General features: G+C 39.5%; 1 protein-coding gene across 2 annotated transcripts in view; it reads left to right on the top strand.

The window, feature by feature from the left end:
• Positions 1–22,833, top strand: part of LOC143028637 (integrin alpha-IIb-like) — a 641,228-nt gene that overhangs the window by 297,174 nt on the left and 321,221 nt on the right. For both annotated transcript variants that reach the window (XM_076191051.1, XM_076191050.1), the window contains exon 9: positions 5,124–5,327. In XM_076191051.1, the coding sequence (XP_076047166.1) occupies positions 5,124–5,327 (204 nt within the window). The remainder of the gene's footprint in view (positions 1–5,123; positions 5,328–22,833) is intronic.

The following is a 22,833-nucleotide window of genomic DNA, read 5'->3' as shown; positions in this document are numbered from 1 at the left end:
TGCTAACATTGTACCAATATATAAAGGAGGAAACAAGGAAGAACCCACCAACTATAGGCCAGTAACACCAACAAGCACTATAGCCAAAATTTGTGAGAAAATAATCAAGAATAGATGGGTAAAACATCTGGAAGACAACAACATATTAAACCCAAGACAATTCAGGTTCAGACAAGGAAGATCATGCACCACAAACTTAATATGCTTCTACTCAAGGCTAATAGATATAGTGCAAGAAAGAAATGGATGGGCTGATTGTACATTCCTAGACTTGCAAAAAGCCTTTGACAAAGTACCACACAGAAAATTACTAAAAAAAAACTGGAACACATAGGAGGAATACAAGGGAACCTACTAAAATGCATGGAGGACTTCCTGACTGGTAGAAAGATGAGAGTAGTGCTCAGAGAAAAATATTCAGATTGGAAAGAGGTGATCAGTGGAGTACCGCAAGGATCTGTACTGGCACCAATAATGTTTGCTATCTATATGAATGACATGGACGAATACGTGAACTGTTACATGAGCTTCTTTGCTGACGACGCCAAACTGTTAAGGAAAGTAGAAACTGATAAGGACTGTGAAGCACTGCAAGAAGACCTAAATAGGGTATGGAACTGGAGTCAGAAATGAGAAGTGGACTTTAATACTAAGAAGTGTAGCATAATGGAGTTTGGAAAAAGCAAAAACAGAATATCAGGAAAATATACAATTGGAACCAAGGAAGTAAAGAAAGTAGGATCTGAAAAAGACTTGGGAGTAATTATCACGAACAACTTGTCCTATGATAAACAGATTAACAAAATTGTCGGGGAGACTTACAACTTGCTAAGATCAATAAAAGTGGCATTTGCATACTTGGATGAAGACATGATTAAAAAAAATATTGGTTACATTGATAAGGCCTAGACTAGAGTATGCGGCGACATTGTGGTCCCCCAGTACCAAAAAAAATATAAAGAAAATAGAAAGAATCCAAAGAGCAGCTACAAAAATGGCACCTGCACTTACAAACCTATCATACGAGAGAGATTGGCTAAACTGGAGTTACCGACACTGGAGCAAAGAAGAGAGGTGACCTATTGACCATCTACAGAATCATGAAAGGCACAGAGATACTTGATAGAGAAGACTTACCTTACTGGGACAAGAGAAACACAAGAGGACATGGAAAGAAAAGAAAAAACATAGCTATAGAAGAGAACTGAAGAAAAACAGTTTTCCACATAGAGTTTTGGACACTTGGAACAAACTGGATAATGAAATAGTATGCGCAAAAACCATTCATGAGTTTAAAAGCAAACTAGACACTGCAAGATACAAAGGCGGGACACCACGAGCATAGCTCCCCTTCCCGCAAAATACAACTAGGTAAAATACACACACACACACCTACACAAATATAGATGGATTAATAACAGGACTGAATGAATTGAACGAGTATCTGAAGGAAAAAGAACCGCACATAATGGGAATTGTAGAGACAAAATTAAAAGGTCCACTACCAACCAACAGCATAGGACACAATGCATATAATTATTGAATTAGAAACAGAGATAAAACAAGGGGGTGGAGTTATGTTCATGGCTAAGAAGGATATAAACGTGAAGAATGTCACATATGGAAAGAATAGAGTAGAGATGATTATGATAGAAGTAGAAGACAGAGATAAGAAGAGCAAAAAGTTTGTAATAAACTATGTGCCCCCAAAAACAGCCTCGTGGGAAGAGAGTGAACATAAAAGTATGTTAGAAGACACAAGAATAACATTAAACAAGATAATGGAAGATGGAGGAAGAATAGTTATGATGGGCATCTTTAATTGCAAAGAAGTCTGCTGGGAAGAGATGACAGTATAGGATGGAGAAGACTTATGGGGAAATGTTCTACTTGAGATGATTATTAACCACACAATGACACAATAGATTCAAGAGAACACTAGGTATAGAAATGAAGAAGAACCATCGAGACTAGACCTAATAATCACATCAGAACCTGAAATAGTGGAAAAGATAGAATACCAGGCACCAATAAGTAAAAGTGACCACATATTGATAGAACTAGAACTAAATGAGGAAAAATACATGAAAAGAAATGAACAATATAGAAAAGGAAGAATGATGTATGAAAAAACAAATTTTGATCAAATAAGAGAATTCCTTCAAAATTAAAACTGGGAAAGAATACACAAAGAAGATACAACACTAGATGAGAAATGGAATATTTTGACCAAAGTTTATAAAAAAAAAAAAGGAGTGGAAAAGTATGTCCCAAGACAAAAACAAGAAAAAGAATATGTAAAGTACTGGTACAACAAAAGTTGTAGGGAGTTAAAAGACAAAAGAGACAAAGCTTGGACCAAATGGAAGAAAACAAAAGGCCTGAAAAATGGAAAATATATACTTGTTATAGATAGAAATGAATATGTACAAGTGTGCAGAGAGGAAAAGAGAAAATATGAAAAAGATGTCATAGAAAAATGTAAAGATCAACCAAAACTATTTTACAGATTTGTAAACAACAAACTGAAAAACAAACAAGATTTGGAGAAATTAAGACAAGGAGTTGAATACACAGAGGAAATAGAAATTGCGGAAATTATGAATAAGCATTTTAGATCCGTGTTTACGAGGGAGGACATACAACCTGAAGAGATCGAATGGAAAGAGAAAGCCCCCCCTATGAAAGAAATAGAAGTAACAAAGAATGAAATAATGAAACACTTGAGTAATCTCGATGTCAGAAAATCGCATGGATCAGATGAAATAGCAAACTGGATTTTTGCAGGAATGAACTGGCAGACAAAATACATAGCATAATAAACAGTTCCTTGAAAGAAGGTAAAGTTCCAGAAGATTGGAAAAAAGCAAATATAGTACCTATATATAAAGGGGGAAATAAAGAAGACCCTACCAACTATAGACCAGTCTCTCTAACAAGTACAATAGGAAAAATTTGTGAAAGAATTATCAGAAGTAGATGGGTAAAATATTTAGAAAAAACAGCGTGCTAAATCCAAGGCAATTTGGATTCAGACAAGGACGATCATGCGTCACCAATTTAATATGTTTCTATTCAAGGCTAATAGATATAATACAAGAAAGAGATGGATGGCCTGATTGTGCATTTCCAGACCTAAAAAAAGCTTTTGACAAAGTACCACATAAGTTGCTTAAGAAATTAGAAACTGAAGGAGGAATACAGGGCAAACTGCTTAAATGGATGGAAGACTTTTTGCAAGAAAGAAAAACGAGAGTAGTGATAAGAGACAAACACTCAAAATGGGATGAAATAATAAGCGGTGTTCCACAATGAACAGTTCTGGCCCCAATAATGTTTGCTATATATATTAATGATATGGATGAAGAAATTGAAAGTTATATGAGCTTCTTTGAAGATGATGCAAAACTATTAAAAAAGTGAACACGGAAGAAGATTGTGAGTCACTACAGAGTGATCTAAATAAAGTATGGGAATGGAGTAGGAAGTGGGAGATGGAGTTCAACACTAAAAAGTGTAGTATAATGGAATTTGGAAAAAGCAAAAACAGAATAACAGGATCATATAAATTGGGAGAAGGAATAAAAAAAGTAGAAAATGAGAAGGACCTGGGAGTCATTGTTATGAATAATATGTCACCTGAGAAATATATAAATAAGATTTTTGGAGAAACTTATAATTTAATAAGAACAATCAAATTGGCATTTACATACCTGGATGAAGAAATGGTGAAGAAAATTCTAATCACCCTGATAAGACCAAGATTGGAATATGCAGCAGCGATGTGGTCACCAAGTACAAAAAAATGTATAAAAAAAAAAACTTGAAAGAATACAAACAGCAATTACAAAATTGGCACCAACACTCAAAACTATCATATGAAGAGAGACTGGCAAAACTTGAACTACAGACACTAGAGCAAAGAAGGGAGAGAGGAGATTTGATAGCTATTTACAGAATCATGAAAGGCATAGAAATTATTGATAGAGAGAATCTGATCAAATGGGATGATAGAAATACAAGAGGACACGGAAAGAAAATCAAGAAAGACAGCTATAGAAGAGATCTGAAAAAGAACAGCTTTCCTCACAGAGTAATAGACAGTTGGAACAAGTTAGATGAGAAAGTGGTGTGTGCAAAAACAAAACATGAATTTAAAAATAGTTTAGATAAAATGAGATATGAAGACGGCACGCCACGAGCATAGATCCCCTTCCCGTAAAATACAACTAGGTAAATACATACACACGTTTCTCGGTATTTGATATGGAAAGTCAGCATATGCGGATTTGATCATATGCGGTAATTTCAGGAACCGAACCCCGACGTTATTTGAGGGACTCCTGTACAGAGTGTTTTTTATGCAATGGGGTTGCCAGAGGTTGCCAATGTTTGATATATTTTATGCTGTATAAAAAAATAGAAATGAAATACAGTTGTATAACTTTGTATGAATGTTGCCACCATCATATAGATTCTTTTGAAATGTTTACTTAAAATTAGCTCATGTACCAGAATTTTTTTAATGATGGCTGGTAACGCTCTCTTAAATAAAGTGGCCTTGCTGTGGATGTGCCGTCTTGCTATATTGCTTCTGACCAAGGGCAGTGGGTGAGAGATGGGGATGACCTGTTAACTAGGAGGAGTCAGTATATTAGGGAGGGAGGGTAGTGAATGGGAGTGGAGTATGTGGGGATGGAATGGGTGGGAGTGGATTTTATGACTTTGTTTTTGACTACCTCCCTTGTAAGGGGGAGGTAAGGCTGTTGGTATATGTCTGTATGTAGAAAAGAAATTGTTTACATATTTCAGGCAATGTTCATATTTATTTGTAACACTTGGTACAGCTCACTGCTGTACCTCTTTTAGCTCAGTGCTATACCTTTTTTTTTTTTTTTTTTTTTTTTTTTAAAGACTCTTGGTGCCAAGATAAGAGAGAGGGAGGAGGGTGGAGGGGAGTGGAATATATAGGAAATGGAATGGGTGGGAGTGTTTTTTATGCCTTTTTCTTTTTGGCTAACCCCACCCCCTGTGTAAGGGGGAAAAAGCCTTTGGTATATGTATGAATGTAGTTTCCTTGTCAATAATAATGGTATTTTTTATGGCTTGTGTTCTTTCCTCAGGTACGGTTTTACCACAACTTAATAAAAAACAGCTCATTGAAAGGATCACGTGTAAGTGCCATGTTTGGCTATGCACTGGCAGCTGGAGACTTTGATGGTGATGGCATTCATGACATAGCAGTTGGGACCCCCCTGGCTGGTGTAGAGAGGAGAGTGCCTGATGGAGGGAGTGTTTTTGTCTACTATCGGCCTGTAATTCAGCAGGTGAGGTCATATATTGCTGTTGAATAATTGTAATATTGTCATTGAATTGTGCGTGAGTGTAAACATTTCTTTACGTGGTTTCTGGGATAGGGACCAATTGCAAGTATCTGTGTGTAGTGGTCCTGCAAGATAGACAGTAAAGTTTCCCATTTTCAAAACCCATCAACCCCCAACCTCCCTGAGGAGTTGCAGTCCTGAGGAGCTGATGCTCAGTCTCCAGGTTGGGTCTAATATCTTGCTCTATTTCTAACATTTTATCACACAAGGAGAGCTGACAACTGGTGACTGCTTTTTTTCTCCTTGCAGCTTTTGGGCAGTGATAGAAACAGACCCATGCTGATAAAAACATTGACACCAATTTAATTTTTTTTTCTGAGAGAGATCTGTGGGAGGTTGTGAAGAGTATTGCCAACCACTGTGGGGCTGTGGGCTTTCCATTTAGTGTGTGTGTGTGTGTGGGGGGGGAGTAGGGAGTGGTTGTGTGTGAATGATATTTTGATGTAGCCCAAAGGAATTTCTCCCCATTTTTTCTTCTTCTGCATAAGGGGATGGTGAGGGGGGTCACTGATTAAGTGAAGCAGCCTTGCTATGGGTGTACTATGTCTTGCTGCATTGCTTCTGACCCAGGGCAGTGGGCGGGATACAGGGATGATCCATCATCCACAAGGAGCTAAGATGAGAGGGAGGAAAGGGTGGTGGATGGGAGTAGAGTGGGTGGGAGTGGGTACACATGTTTTGACTTGGCTACCCCCTTGCATGGAGGAAAATGCCTTTGGTATATAGATAGGAACTTGGGACAATGACTCATTGATTTTTTTATCTCTGGGGTAAACTGGTGACAATAGCATACTACCGAAAGACTGCAGAAGTCTATTTTAACTCTGATTAGGAGTCTGGCAATGGTAAGTGCTTATGAACCAAATAGTGGTATATGTGGTGACAATAATAATTATTGCTGTGAGTTTCACTGGCACCCACAGCCCCTCAGTAACAAAGGATTTACATCGGATTACAAAGTCAGAGCATGCTGACAGGAGACCTTTTGGTTCATATCTAGGATGCGAAAAAATTATAATAATGATAAACAAATAAACAAACAAATAAATGAATAAATAAAAACTATAATAATGTAAATAATGATAAATAAAATACATAAATAAATGCATAGGTATAGTTAAAAAATAAACAAACAGGTAAATAGTAGATAATTATAAATTGACATATTATGGTAATTACGGTTTAAGAAATGCATTAGAAAGTCTGAGAACTTACTTGGTAGGGCTCTCAAACTTGTAGGCTTGAAATAAGGTTGAATGTGAAGACGTAAAAAAGTCCCTTGCCAACAGGTTTTAAGAGTGGTCTGTCAGGAACCAGAACTCTGGGTGATCTCTATTCTGACCCGATGATAGTGGCCATATTCGGCGGGACTCTTACGTGTTCAAAAAAAGCTTGAAGCCATGGGTTAATTTTCACTTTAAGTAATTTCTCAAAGTTTCCTGATTTATCAAACCAAAATTACTTCAGATTTAACAAATAAAAGGGAGGGGAGTTTAATCATATCTTATTTAAAGTTATGATAGGTGTGGTTCAAAGTTTCAAGGTAGGCTCCTGAATCGAAAGAAAATAACACCTCGAGGGAAAGTTTCCCAAACTGAGGTAAGCAATAATATTACCAATTATAATTACCCAACCTCACCAACAACAAAAAGAAAGTGTTTAATGAATACAACACTTTCGAGGAAAATTTACAATATCTTTTTAAGTGCTAGAGACCTTACTTGGTCTCTAGAGGCTAGCACAGTCTTACGAGAAGGTCTCAAAGAGGTAGGTTCTGGAGCGACACAGTCGTTTTCCAAAGAAATAACCTCCTCCAAGTTAGAGGCCTCTTACTTGCTAGCCTGCAAAATAGGATCCCCAGGGGATTCATCCTCATGAGGGGAATGTAACTCGGCATGGAGCTCTAGAGGGATTAAAAGTCTAAGACTTTGATAGAGTTTCCATCAGGCTTAATGACAGAGACTACGTATCATATGTTCTTGGTCAGGAAAGGTCTCAACAACATGAACTGAGGGCCAGAAAGGTCTGGTCTTAAAAGGCAGTTTCAAAAAAGCAACATCACCTTTTTCCCACTGTGGCACACAGGTCTGTCCCTTTCCCTTAAGCTGACCAAGTACTCTGTCTGCCATTGTTTCTTAAACTCTTCATAAAAATAATTCCTACAGTCCATGACTAAGTTCAGAAGAGAAGGATAGTCTTCTTCGGATTCCCATTCAGGGACTAGTTCCAAATTGCCAAACATCAAGGAAGGTCCTTCCTATAAGGAAATTATTTGGGGTAATGACATCTACCTTGTTTTCACAGGAATGATAAGTAAGTGGTCTATTGTTCAAAATTTTTTGAACATTGGACAAAAGAGTGGTAATCTCAGCCAGGGAAGGAACAGACCTACCCAATACCCCATAGAGACAGTGTTTCACCGTCTGAGTTGACCTTTCCCAAGTGGCACCATACCATGCAGCATAAACAGGGATGGTTCTATGCTGAACAAGGGAAGTTTTAAACTTCTCTTCAAATTCAGAAGAAGACAAAAGTTCTTCAATAACACTTCCCGCTTGTACGAAGGACTTAGCATTATCAGAATAAACTACAGAAGGAATTCCATATCTGTTAGCAAATCTAACGAAAGTCAAAATGAACTCAGCAGTGGACATAGAATACACAACTTTCAAATGGACAGCTCTAGTATTGAAACAAGTAAATATCAACAATACTAGTGGAAAGTCAAGAAATATCCATAAAGAAAATAATGGAACAACAAGTCAAAGATAATACCAAGGAAACAATGATTCAGGTGATCAAAGAAAAAGGGAACCTAGTTAGGGACACAGTGGATAGAAAAAGATGCAGAGTAATCTACGCCATCAAAGAAAAACACGATATACCTAGATATCAGAGTGAAAAGGAAGAGAAAGAGCTTGCCCAGGAAATTCTAAAAGAATTACAAACAGATGAACAAAGCTGGGATAGGGAAATTGAGGAAACCCATAGGATGGGAAGATATATTAAAGAAAAAAATACAGGCCACTGAAAGTTAAACTTACGTCTCAAACAAGTGCAGAAGATATACTATCCAGAACATCTGAGACTGAGAAAATGGAAACAAAGAAGACAGAAAGAGAAGAGGAGAAAGGAAATTAAGGGTAAGTTATACTAATACATACATACATACATATACCAAGGCTTTTTCCCCCTTCCAAGGGAGGTAGCCAAAAAGGGAAAGGCATAAAAACACTCCCACCCATTTCATCCCTAAATACACTCCACACCCCTCCCACCCTTCCTCTCATCTGAGCACCTTCCTCAACAGACATTCCCCTCTTCCCCAAAGCCCCCTTCACCCCATCCATCCACTTCATCCTAGGACGTCCCCTCATGTTCACTCCCTCCACATCTGCCTTCCATACCTCTTTTACTAATCTTTCTTCACTCATTCTTTCCATGTGTCCAAACCATCCTAATATTCTTTCATCAACCCTATCTCCCAACTCCCTTTCCACCCCTGTTCTCCTCCTCACCTCCTCATTTCTCACTCTATCTAGCCTAGTAACCCCCACCATACTTCTCAGACACCTCATCTCAAACACATTCAAACTCCTTCTCTCTTCTTCTCTTATGTTCCACGTTTCTGCCCCATACAGTGCTGTTGGCACAATCACTCCTTCATACAGTCTCCTCTTCACATCCATTCCCAAATGTCTATTTCTCATTACACTCTTTAAACCACCAAGGCATTTACTTGCTTCTCTCAATCTACATTCTACCTCCACCTTCACTCCACCTTTTCCTGCTACACTTGCACCCAAGTATCTAAAACTATCCACTTCCTCCAGTCGCTCTCCCTTAATGTTCACTTCCAGTCTACTGCCACTTTCACCCCTTGTACATCTCATCACCTTACTTTTACCCACATTTATCTTTAGCTTTCTTCTATCACATACTCTCCCAAACTCTGCCACCAGCTTCCTCAATCCCTCCTCTGACCCTGCCACAATCGCAGTGTCGTCCGCAAACAACAGCTGGCTCACCTCCCACTTTTCTCCATTTTCTTTAACCATCTCCAATCCCTGACCCACTACCCTAGCATTCACCTCTCGCACCATCCCATCCATGTATAAGTTGAACAGCCAGGGCGACATAACGCATCCTTGACGAAGTCCCACCTTTACTTCAAACCACTCACTCTCTCCATTTCTAATCCTAACACATGCTCTACTACTCACATAAAAACTCTTGACAGCTCCCAAAAGCTTTCCTCCTATCCCATAAATCTGCATAACCTCCCACAGTGCCTTTCTGTCTACCCTATCATAAGCCTTTTCCAGATCCATAAAAGCCCAAAAAACATCCTTCCCCTTTCCTATAGCTTTCTCACATATCTGTCTTACCACAAAGGTCTGATCTACACAACCTCTACCCGTCCTAAATCCACACTGTTCCTCACCAATTACTCCTTCTGTTCCTCTCCTGATCCTCTCAATTAAGATTCTCCCATAAGCCTTCCCTACTACACTCAACAGGCTAATCCCTCTGAAATTACTACATTCACACTTGTCCCCTTTTCCCTTGTAAAGAGGAACTATACAGGCACTACTCCAGTCCTCCGGTACTCTACCCTCTCTCCAGCAAACATTAAATAACCTCACCAACCAGTCCACCACTACTAATATAGATGGAATAATATCAGGAATGAACAAATTAAACGGTTACCTGACCTTAAAAAAAACAGACATAATGGGAATAGTGGAAACTAAATTAAAGCATAACCTAATTCCCTATACTGTGGGACAAGGTTTATACAACCGTTGGACAAAGAATAGAAGGGACAAACAGGGTGGAGGAGTTCTAATTTTGACCAAGAAAGATTTGAATGTGAAAAAAATAACTGAAGGAAAAAATAATGTAGAATCAGTTATGATTACCTTACCATCGTGCCATATCCTCTTGGACTTCGGCAACCATGGAGCGCCACCGTTCACGGTCCCTAGTTACTAGTAACATCTATGCTGGTTTGAGTTGTTTTCCCGTCGCCCTCATCAGCCCGTCCATATACTTCTCCCTCTGCTTTCCTCTTGCTCTCCTTCCCTCCACCATTCCCGTCATCACCACCTCTTCCAACCCTTCCCTCCACATTATATGTCCTAAGAATCGCAACTGTCTTTTCCTTATAATTGTCATCAATTCCCTATCTGTCTCCATTTCTCTCAATACTTCTTCATTTGTTTTCTTCTCTGTCCATGGTACTCTTAATACTCGTCTCCATATCCACATTTCTGCTGCTTCTAAGTTTTCCTGCAATTTTTTGCTGATTGTCCACGCTTCTGAACCATATAATAGTGTTGACCATATAAATGTTTTACCTGTTCTCCTTATATCTGTAGACATTTTCTTGTTTGTTAAAACCCCTTTCATTTTCTGAAACGTGCTTTTAGCTATCGCTATCCTTGATTTGATTTCTTTTTCACATCTACAATCTTCTGTCAATACGCTTCCCAGGTACGAAAATTTGGTTACTTGTTCTATTCTTCTCCTTGCTATTTGTACTTGCACTCTTGGTGGATCTGTTTTACTGGCCACTAGTATTTTAGTTTTCTCCATATTTACATTTAAACCTTTCTCCCCCCTAGCTCTTACGGTTACATTCAATAGATGTTGCAGTTTTTCTTCCGAGTCAGCCACCAATACCATGACATCAGCATATCTGATATGATTTATATTAAATCCTCCAATTTTGATCCCTTCCATTCCCTCTAATTCCCTAAGGATCATCTCCCTATACAAAGTAAATAAATCTGGAGACAACACAGCCTTGACGCACTCCCATCTTTATAGCTTGAAATTCTGTTCTTCCTCCCTGTACCCTCACTGCTGCTCTTTGCTTCCAATACAGATTTCTGATGATACTCATGTCTTTGCTATTTATATCCACTCTTTCCAAAATATTTATCAAATCCTCATGTCTTACCCTATCAAACACCTTCTCGTAGTCAACAAAGCAAAGGTATACATTTTGTTGTTTTTCTGTCATCCTCTCCATAATTGTTATTATAAAAGTTGCATTTGCTGTTCCTTTCTCTTGTATGAAACCAAATTGCTCCCATGAAACTTGTTCTCTCACTTTATTTCTTATTCTATTTAAAACTATCCTTAATATAATTTTGGTTATTTGACTCGTGATACTGACTGTGCGATGTTTACTACATTCCAATGTTCCGTTTATCTTTGGTAGTGGTATAAAAATTGAGTTACACATATGTTCAGTTATTGTACCCTTTTCGTAAATTTGGTTTATTAGACTAGTGAGTTTTCTTATTGCAAAATCCCCTAATGCCTCTAGCATTTCAATCATCACACCATCCTCACCCATGGCTTTCCCTTTTTTCATTTTCTTCATTGCAAATTTCACTTCCTCTTCCATTATTTCTTCCCCATCTAGATATAATTTTCCTCTTCTCCTTGTCTGTCATCCTCAAATAGGTCCCTTACATACTCCTCCCATCTATGTTTAATATCCTCCTCGTCCATTAAAACCTTTCCTTCTCTATCTTTGATTGGCCCCCCATTACTTCCCTTTCTCTTGGTAATTTCTCTAATCTTATCATACATCATTTTAGAATACCTTTTTTCAAGGTCCTCAATTTCCCCACATTGTTCATCAAGCCAACTCTCCTTGGCATCTATACACTTCTTTTTTATTTGTCTATTAAGTTCTCTATATTCATTTCTATCTCTACTTTTAGCTTCTCTTCTCTTATCCATTAGTTCGAATATTTCCTCTGTTATCCATTTGTTTTTCCTCCTATTTTCAGGAAGTACCTTTTTATTTCCCTCTTCTATTGCTTCACATAACCTTTGCCACTGAAACCCTGGATCATTTACATCCCCTTCTTCTCGCAGCACTTCATATTTATTTTCTACTGTAACCAAATACCTCTGTTTCAAGTCTTCGTCCTTTCTCAACACACTTACCTCTCTTCTCAGTTTCCCCATCTCCTATCTTAATTTCCTCAATTTTATTCTTATATCTGCAACAACTGGCACATGATCACTATTACAATCTGCTCCTGGGTATGTTTTTACCTTTATCACTGCATTTCTAAATCTTCTGTTGATAGTAAAATAGTCTATTTGATTTCTTGCTGTATTTCCTGGTGCCTTCTATGTCCATAGCCTTCATGGATGTTGCCTAAGCCACGTATTCATTACTATTTGTTGATGTTCTTTGCACCAGCTTATCCATCTTTCTCCCCTGTCATTTCTCTCTCCTAACCCAAATGCCCCCACAACCTCTTCACCTGAACCCACTTTTGCATTTACATCACCCATAATTATCTTAACCTCTTGATTTCCACATTGTTCCATTGCTTGATCTAACTTGTCATAGAAATCATCTACTATCCTTTCCTCTGCTTCTGCTGTGGGAGCATACACCTGTATTAAACATATGTCAAAAGGTTTTCCCCTGAGTTTTACCAAGAGCACTCTGTCTGACACTGCCCAGAATCCCTTCATAGTACTAGCAACCTTTTTGTTCATTATTCCTACCCCTTTTTCTGCTCCTCCTCCTCCAGAATATACAAATACTCCATGCTCATTTTTCACCTCTCCCACTCCTGGCCACCTAACCTCACTAAGCCCCATAACATCTATCTTCATTCTGTTCATTTCTCTCCATATCCCATAATATTTCCCCGCTTGGTGTAATGTTCGGACATTCCACGTAGCCATTCTCAACTTTTCTTTGGTTATAACAGTCGACGGATAACAATCAGAAACCGCCTGCTGTACACTATGTTCCCGACCAAGTGAGGTAATCTCCCTCCTTTCTGGAAAAAGACTCCCATTTATGCTGTTCACTTCATTTACTCTTTGGTTTTGGTCCATAGTTAATCTTGGATAAATATGTAGTAAGGGCTCCAATCCTTTTCTACGGTGACTGGCCGATTGCCATTTACATGCCTGGTTCGCCCTAGATGTGTCACCCATCTTGCTATCACACCAAACTCACCAAATTCCTCTGACAAGTAGAGTACATCTACTGAGCTTGCTGTTCTAGTCTTCATCTAGTAGAGCTGGCACTGCTCCATGCCACAGTGTGTGGCACCCCTCACTTGGTTTAGCCCATCAGCCGAGATGGTTGCCCGGGGTGTGGCCGCTGTCCTAGACTAACAGCTACTAGGAGCCACAATTGAGAGTTGGGGTGAAAAGTGCTGACCAAGTGCACGAAGCCATCCCTTAGGATGCTGCTGCTTCCTACCCTAGGTGCTACAGCTCCAACCCACCCCCCTACAAGTAGAAAGTAAACATATGAAGAGTAGAAAATTTGTATGTGCCCCCCAAAACACAAGCCTGGTCAGAAAGTGATCATTCCATATTATTAGAAGATACAAAATACAAATTAACTGAAATACTGAAAGACGGGAAATACAGTAATTATGGGTGACTTTAATTCAAAGGAAATATGTTGGGAAGAGATGACAGTGAAGGGGGTGGAGGAACTCTGGGGTAATGTCCTTCTTGACTTGACCATTGAGTACACAATGACCCAGTGGATTAGAGAAAATACTAGATATAGAGGTAATGAAGAACCCTCAACATTGGACTTAATACTTACGACAGAGCCTGAGATTGTCAAAAAAATTGATTACAAAACCCCGATAGGAAAGAGTGACCATGTACTATTAGAACTAGAATTGAAAGAACAAATGGATCAAAGCAAAAACGATAAACATAGAATAGAAAAACTAATGTGTAACAAAACAAACTTTGAGAAACTCAAAACATTCTTCCGCAATGCAAATTAGGATAAATTCCTAAACGAAGAAACAAGGGTAGAAAAAAAAATGGAACATACTAAAAGAAATTTATAATGAAGGAGTGAATAAATATGTACCACAAAAAGAATAGAAAGAACGTACATAAAAAACTGGTACAACAAAAGTTGTAGTGAAGCTAAGGACAAAAAGAAGTTTGCCCCCCCCCCCCCGAGGCCCAGTACTTTGATGTAGTGGGGGGGCTTCCATGTAGTAAGGACGGGCTGAGCTGTGTCAGCCAGGTGCAACCATACTGGAGAGGTCAGCCCCGAGCTACCAGACGAAAACCGAGCCAAAAGTCTTTTTGTTGACGACCCTAGCTTGGCACTGATTATGGACTGGAATATTCGTAGGATTTGTCGTCCTCATCCTATGACAGTTGTTATAGGATGAGGTTTTTGGGGTAGTGAATAGATAGGGGGTCCCTCACCCTTTTTCTTTGTGAATTCCCCTATCCCTATCCTTCATATTTGCTACCCTACTCTCCTTTTTCACCATCTTTCTCTAATACTTGTTAAGGAAGGTTCTGGTATCTTGGTGCCTTCCAAGCTACATGTCTGAACCCAGTCAAGTGGGGATGTATACTGCGAGGTCACTACTCCCTGCAAGGGCCGAAAGCTCACTGACTGGGGAATGCATGTTTGTGAAGTAGGTACTAGGCTGCTGACTTCCTTTCTCCCTATCCAGTACACATGCAGAGTGACTACGCCGGACCCATCCTAAATGGGACAAAACAAAAGAGGACAAACCCTGGGTTGTCTGCAGTATCTTCCTTCTATGCACTGATTTTTCTTTCTTAATACATGGTGCGGCCTCATAGGTATACACGATGATGGCGGGTGTTGAAACAGAATGTTCTAAACCTCCACCACAACCTGATCCTCCTCCTAAACCCCCCGATCCCTCTCCTAATATTGCCAATCCTAATGTTGACAATATTGACTCAACAAAAATAAAAACCCCAGTTGACGACTCCGGCTTGAAAAAGGACCTCGGTAAAACCAATCAATCAAATACTGCCCCTAATAATCATAGAATCTTACATTTACAATATGTCTCTCTTGATAAGAGTTATACAGACTTATATGAAAAGTTCCGTAAATTTGGACAAATTAAAGAGATCAGAGTTAAACTAACTGACAACTTTAAAGCTTGGCTAGTGTGGATCTCATTTCTTTCTAATCAGGATGCAGCTGCTGCCTGCTTGGATTATAATAATTGTAATGAGAATGAATCTTCAGCCCAACTTGTTGGTAGAGTGCCACCTAACTTGGATATCTTTTATCCAGAAAAGCCGGTAGAGGAAAGGAAAGAAAATGTGCAGAGACCTCCCAACCCAGCTAAGTGGCTCATTATCACTCTTGCAAAAGAACGTGCTAACTTGTTCGAGTTTAGAATATTCTTGAAGAGTCACCTTGGCTGTGGTAATTTGAATAACTTGCAGGTATCACGATTTGGAAGAAATTCCTTTTTAATTCATGTAAAATCTTATGAACAAGCTGCCATGGTGCTCAACTTGAAACAGAAATCGGACATAAAAAAGTTAAACCCCACTACACCTTTAGTTATGCCAAAGGGGTCATTTTTAATAGAGATCTGTATGACTTTGATGAAGAAGAGATTTTAGAAATGTGCCCAACGAATGTTTGGAAGGTTGCTAAAATCCCTCGTTCTTCTATGATTATCCTAAGTTTTTGTGGTGAAGATCTACCTCATTATGTAGAGATAGAAAAAGAAATTGTTTATGTGAAGCAGTTTAAGCCCCGTCCCCTTCAGTGGTTTAACTGCTATGGTTTTGGCCATCCTTCCCGCAGATGTGCAAGGGACAAAATGTGTTTAGTATGTGCTCAGCCTGAACATGGGGATTGTTCCCGCCCAACAGTTTGTATAAATTGTAAAGAAGAGCATGATGCCTGAGATAGGAACTGTGTAATTTATAAGAAGGAACAGGAAATACTACTAAAAGCTCATGCAGAACATATAAGCGTAGGACATGCTAAAAGACTATTAAGTAATTCCAAAAGATACAGTGATGTTGTTAACACAAATAATAAAGTAGATCAGCCAACAGTAGAAGGCAATAGAAAGAAAAATACCAATATGAATTCTGTTAACACTGAACCCAAGCCTCAGTGTAAAAGTGTTACTATGAAACCTAATGGTCTTTCTTCTTCTCAAGTAGGAATTTCTAGTACTTCTGAAGCCTCCTGTGCGGAGGTTTCCTCACCCCTTGTTGAAGGGGTGTCCCCTGCCCCATCTGGAGGGGCACCTAATGTTTCTATTGTAGAAACCTCACAGGCTTCTTGTAATGAAGCCTCCTCTCAGGCAATCTCTCTTCCAGACTTGGGAGACTCCCCAGTATAGGGATTGCTGACTAGTGTGCCTCACTCGGTAGAGGTGCACAGAAGCAATGAGGATCAAGGAAATGCTGAACCCAAGCCTCAGCGTGAAAGAGTCACTACTAAATCAAATCGTTCCTCTCCACAAGTTGGAAATTGTAGTACTCGTCAACCCTCCTCTGCGGAGGTTCTCCCATCCCCAGTTGATGGAATGCCTCCTGCCCCATCTAGAGGGGCACCTAAAGTTCTCATTGCTGGGACCCCACAGGGTTCCTCTAATAAAGCCTCCTCTCAATCAGTCAAACTTCCAAACTCAGGGGGCTCCCCAATAAAGCGATCACGGACTGCTGTGCCTCACTCAGTCGAGGCACACAGAAGCGAAGCTATGGAGTCTGAAGCTGTGCGCAGCAAAAGACTCCACAGTCCACCCTCATCTCCATCCTCTTCCCCAAATCGTGATAAACAATCTAAGAAAGAAACTAATAACTCAGATTCTACATCGTCGGGCGGACCATTGTCAGAGAGGAGGATGCCACCCGCGAAAGCAAAGAAATTAGAAAAAAACCCACCTTGTAAACCCTCTCTCCCACAGACTTCTCTTACCAGACCAGTAGACCCAAAAAAGAAAAAGAAAACAGTATAATGTCCATAATTCAATGGAATATTCAAGGTTTTAATTCTCATCGAGAGCAGGTTGGGATTCTCTTTAAAGAACATGATGTGTGTGTTTTTTGTCTGCAAGAAACTATGCTTGGCAATTTATCCCCTAATGTTGGACTTAATTATAAATTTTACAGATCTCCTCCTATGATTGGGGGCCATGCCCATGGAGGTACTGGTATCATTGTTAAGAAATGTGTAAACCACAGAAGTGTCCAGCTACATTCGGTGTTGCAGGCTTGTGCAGAACAAATCTTTACCACTAAATGGATCACTTTATGTTCTTTATATTTGGAACCTGAACTGGAAGATTGACTCTTAGACATATATAACCACCCCCGTCAGTTTGAGTTAAATGACCTACAATCTCTGGTTGACCAGCTCCCTGAGCCTTTTATTCTAATGGGTGACTTTAACGCCAAGCATCCTCTATGGGGGTGAATCAAGGTGTGACCCCTGGGGCAATATAATTGAAGAATTTATTGATAGTAACGATGTCATTTTGATGAATGACTGTTCGAAAACTAGGTTTGATGTCTTTCACAACTCAAGTTCTGCTATAGACCTAACTATTTGTTCATCATCCTTAAGATTAGACTACAGTTGGTCAATAGATGAAGAATTACATGGTAGTGACCACTGGCCTATCCATATCAAATATTTGAAGAACACTCCCTCCTGTTGCTTACCTAAATGGAAGACAGGAGAGGCTAATTGGGAATTATTTAGGAGATCCACAGAGATTAATTATAAGACTAGTGATTTTGGTAGTAACTGCGATGCATATGACTACCTGGTAGACATGATACTCTCTGGTGCTTTCTCTTCCATTCCTAAGACAGCTGGTAAACCTCAACGCCCAGTAGTCCCCTGGTGGAGCGATGAATGTGCTATAAGCAGAAAGATTACAAGAACTTGCTATAAGAGATATTGGAGATACCCTTGTTTAGTCAATAAGATAACGTACAGAAGAGCTCGAGCAAAGCAGAAGAAAATCTTCAAGAAAGCAAGGAGGGAATCCTTCATTAAATATATTAGCGAATTGAAATATGACTCTTCCCCTGCCTTAGTATGGAATAGGATTGGAAAATTACAAGGAAAGTTTACTCCATCTCCCTTACCCATTCTGAAGATAAATGACTCTTTTATATCAGATATAAGAGAAGTAGCAGAGGCTTTTGGAAGACATTATGCTGATATTTCAAGCCCACTACATTATTCAGATGATTTCAGAAGAATTAGAGCCAAGACCACGATTATTCCTCCTACCAATACGAACTCGGAGGCATATAATCTTCTCTTCACCTTGGATGAAATGGATCATGCTTTATCTCTATCCTCCCCAACCTCTCCTGGAGAGGATGACATTCTTTATTCCATGGTTGGTCACTTATCCATATCGTCGAAGAAATTCCTTTTAAATGTGCTGAACAAATTTTGGTCTTGTGGATCTTCTCCTAAATCTTGGAAGACTTCAAACATCATAGGAATCTTAAAGGCAAGAAAAGACCCTCATGACCCACAAAGTTACAGACCTATTGCTCTCACAAGCTGCACTTGTAAGATCTATGAAAGAATGGTTAATACGCGTTTAGTTTGGTTTTTGGAATCTAAAAATCTGCTATCTAACAGACAGTTTGGATTTAGAAGAAATAAGTGCACTCTGGACCCCTTACTTTTTATCACTCGTGAGATTGAGAATGCCTTCGCAATTGACTTGAAAAATGCCTACGATACTACCTGGCGGGGAGGCATTCTGAAGCAAGTTGCAGAGTGGGTTATCGGGGGTAATATGTTCAATTGTTTAAAGGACTTCTTATCTGACCATTATCTAAAAGTCCGAGTGGGCTCTTCTTTCTCTAGTGCATATCTTCAAGAGGAAGGGATTCCCCAAGGAAGTGTTCTGAGTCCTACACTGTTCAGCATAGCCATTAATAGTTTATTAGAACAAGTTCCCACAGGAGTTCATGGATTGGCTTATGCTGATGACTTTGCTATTGTGTGCAGCAAATGGACAACATTAGAAACGGGCCAAAAGGTTCAAGAGGTTATCAATTTAGCAACAACATGGGCTAATTGCAGGGGCTTTAGATTCTCTGCTGAAAAAACCAAAGCCATAAGATTTTCCAGACTAAGACGCAAGGAAGAAATACCAACACTATTCTTAGAGGATGTCATATTACCGTATGAAGATGAAGTAAAATACTTGGGTCTGGTATTGGATAAAAGGTTGACATTCACAAATCACATAAACGAGGTTGTATACACTGTCAAACAGCGACTTAATATACTAAAAGTAGTGTCTCGTTTCAACTGGGGAGCAGATCGTGTAACTTTAATAAGGCTTTACCAAGCATTGTGCCTTAGCAAAATGGATTACGGATGTCAAATTTATGGATCGGCATGTAAAAGTTCACTGAAGAAGCTTGATATAGTCCACAATATGGCTTCACAGATCTGTTCGGGAGCCTATAGAACATCTCCAGTGGATAGCTTGTATGTGGACGCAGGAGTTCCTCCCCTGTATATTCGCAGGGAGGAATTAAGCCTTAGATATATATCTCGTGTCTTGATATCCAAACAGAATCCAAACTTCAAATTTGTAAAGCAGCCGGTAGACAGAGCTCCAAGGAAAAGTACTCTGCCGAAACCTTTGGAAGTGAGATTTGAAGTTGGGACAGAGAAGGTAGGACTTGTTCCTAACACAATTGCTGAGATCATGCCTCCCAAATTCCCTCCTTGGAACCAATGCCCCACTGAAATATGTCCTCTTAAAAAGAAGAAAAACAGAACTGCCGTAGAGCTAAAAAATGAATTTTTAGAACATTTATCAGTACATGCTGATTCAATTTTTATTTATACAGATGGATCAAAATCCCAAGACGGTGTTGGTTGTGCTGTTGTAACTGATAGCACAGTTTTAAAGAGAAAGTTGCCTGATTTTAGCTCTGTTTTTACTGCTGAACTGCTGGCAGTCAGCAACGCCCTGAAGTTTGTTTTTAATTCTGTTCCGTGTGGTAGGAACGTTGTTATTTTTACGGATTCCATGAGCGTTCTATCCTCTGTAAATAATTTGTTGCCTCATAATTTTTTAGTGCAAGAAATACAGGAATGGCTGATTCTCATAAACAACAGAAAGAAGATAAAAGTAAACTTTTGCTGGGTGCCGTCCCATGTGGGTGTCACTGGAAATGAGTATTCCGATGCTGCAGCCAAAGCCGCCACTAGGCTCACCCATATAGCAGACCGAAAAGTCCCACATACGGACTTGAAACAAGTGATCCATTGTTATACAATGAAGAAGTGGCAAGAGCAATGGACAAGGCTGGATGGCAGTTATAAATTAAAAGAAATTCAACCCTTAGTGAACCCTTGGAAGTGTCCTCCTTTGGACAGGAGGTCAAGCATTGTCTTGACAAGACTGAGAATTGGCCATTCCTACATTACACAAATTTTTAATGGCAAGTGGGGCAGAAAGGCTGGCCCCCCCAATGTCCCACTTGCCAAGTAGTTTTGACAATAAGACACATTTTAGTTCAGTACCCTGCATTCTCTAATAAGCGCAGGGCAAATTTCTTAACATATATCTTTTAAAGAAATTTTAGGGGAGGAAGATTGTGTGAAGAATGTTTTAAAATTTTTAAAAGACAAATTTATTTTATGAAATTTAGAATTGTGTGTGTGAATGCTTGTGAGTGTGTGTTGTTGAAGTGTGTTCGTGAATGTCTATTGTTTTAATTGTTTTACTTAAATTTTATTTTTATTCTATCTTTTAAACTAAAAGATAAATATGCGCTGAATGGCCTAACGGCTCTGGCGCTTGGCCTTCGAGCCAAAAACTCCATAAATCAATCAACCAACACTATTCTTAGAGGGTGTCATATTACCATATGAAGATCAAGTAAAATACTTTGGTCTGGTTTTGGACAAAAGGTCGACATTCACTCATCACATAAACGAGGTTGTATACACTGTTAAACAGTGACTTAATATACAAAAGGTAGTGTCTCATTTCAACTGGGGAGCAGATTGTATAACTCTAATAAGGCTTTACCAAACATTGTGCCTTAGCAAAATGGATTATGGATGTCAAATTTATGGATCGGCATGTAAAACTTCATTAAAGAAGCTTGATATAGTCCACAATATGGCTTTGTGGATCTGTTCGGGAGCCTATAGAACATCTCCAGTGGATAGCTTGTATGTGGACGCAGGAATTCCTCCCCTGTATATTCGCAGGGAGGAATTAAGCCTTAGATATATCTCTCGTGTCTTGACATCAAAACAGAATCCAAACTTCAAATATGTAAAGCAGCCGGTAGACAGAGCACCAAGGAAAAGTACTCTGCCGAAACCTTTAGAAGTGAGATTTGAAGTTGGGACAGAGAAGGTAGGACTTGTTCCTAATACAATTGCTGAGATCACGCCTCCCAAATTCCTTCCTTGGAACCGATGCCCCACTGAAATATGTCCTCTTAAAAAGAAGAAAAATAGAACTGCTGTAGAGCTAAAAAGTGAATTTTTAGAACATTTATCAGTACATGCTGATTCAATTTTTATTTATACAGATGGATCAAAATCCCAAGATGGTGTTGGTTGTGCTGTTGTATCTGATAGCACAGTTTTAAAGAGAAAGTTGCCTGATTTTAGCTCGGTTTTTACTGCTGAACTGCTGGCAGTCAGCAACGCCCTCAAATTACTTAAGTACATGAGACTTACCATAGGTTAGTTGAGATGTGCTTTTGGTTTTATGAAGCAAATCAATTCTGCTGAAGGGTAAGCATTCATATGAGATATGCTTCGCCCAGCCGGTCCATCAGTCTTTGAATAATACGAGCACCCACATGATAACCTGGAACTTGATTGTTTTGTAATGGACATCCCAGGTGTCCCTATATCTAGGCATTGAAGGCCTCAGGTTGAAAACTCCCCTCATTAACCTGATGACTAGGGGATGGTTGCCTGCCTTGCATCCATCCACAACTATCCCCATCGAGGATAGGGCCCCCCTTGCCATGTTAATACTGTTGTAACCCACACCTCTGTGGAAAATTTCTGTTAAGAAGTTTATGATGTTAGTTACAATGGGAGTAGTGGGATTGATGTCCCGTCTATGACAAAATTGTGCCCACCTGTTGATATGTGATCTGTATTGTTTGCTAGTTCCGGGTTTCCATGATGCCAAGATAAGGTCCGTACCTTTTTCAGATATGCCTCGTTCTCGCAGGCTTTCCCGGAAAGTAGACAGGCCATCAATCTGGTATGGGACATGATGGGATGTTCTTCCGTCGACAGGGGCCACACCAGCACTTTCTTTCTCTTCATTATGATTCTTGGATCTTCTACAAGCAGCCTGAGTAGTGCTCCCATCCAGGGCTGTGATGTCCAAAATGGAATGATCATCCAACCTCTGGCCCCTTCTGCTCTTAACTTCTGCAGGCATCTAGGAATCAGGGAGAAAGGGGGGGAAATGTAGATGAAACCTAATGTTGCCCAATTAAGGTTGAATGCATCACAATAATTTGATTCTGGGTCTGGCCTCCAGGAGCAAAACTGGGGCTCTTGTTTGTTCAACCTAGATGCAAATAGATCAATGTTGGGTGTGCCAAAAATGATGCTTAATTTCTTTAAAATGTT

Source organism: Oratosquilla oratoria, chromosome 9, assembly GCF_046742065.1.
Source record: "Oratosquilla oratoria isolate Oo_2021 chromosome 9, ASM4674206v1, whole genome shotgun sequence".
Classification (NCBI taxonomy): domain Eukaryota; kingdom Metazoa; phylum Arthropoda; class Malacostraca; order Stomatopoda; family Squillidae; genus Oratosquilla; species Oratosquilla oratoria.
Note: the sequence above shows the minus strand (reverse complement) of the source record. Positions and strands in the feature narration are given on the sequence as shown.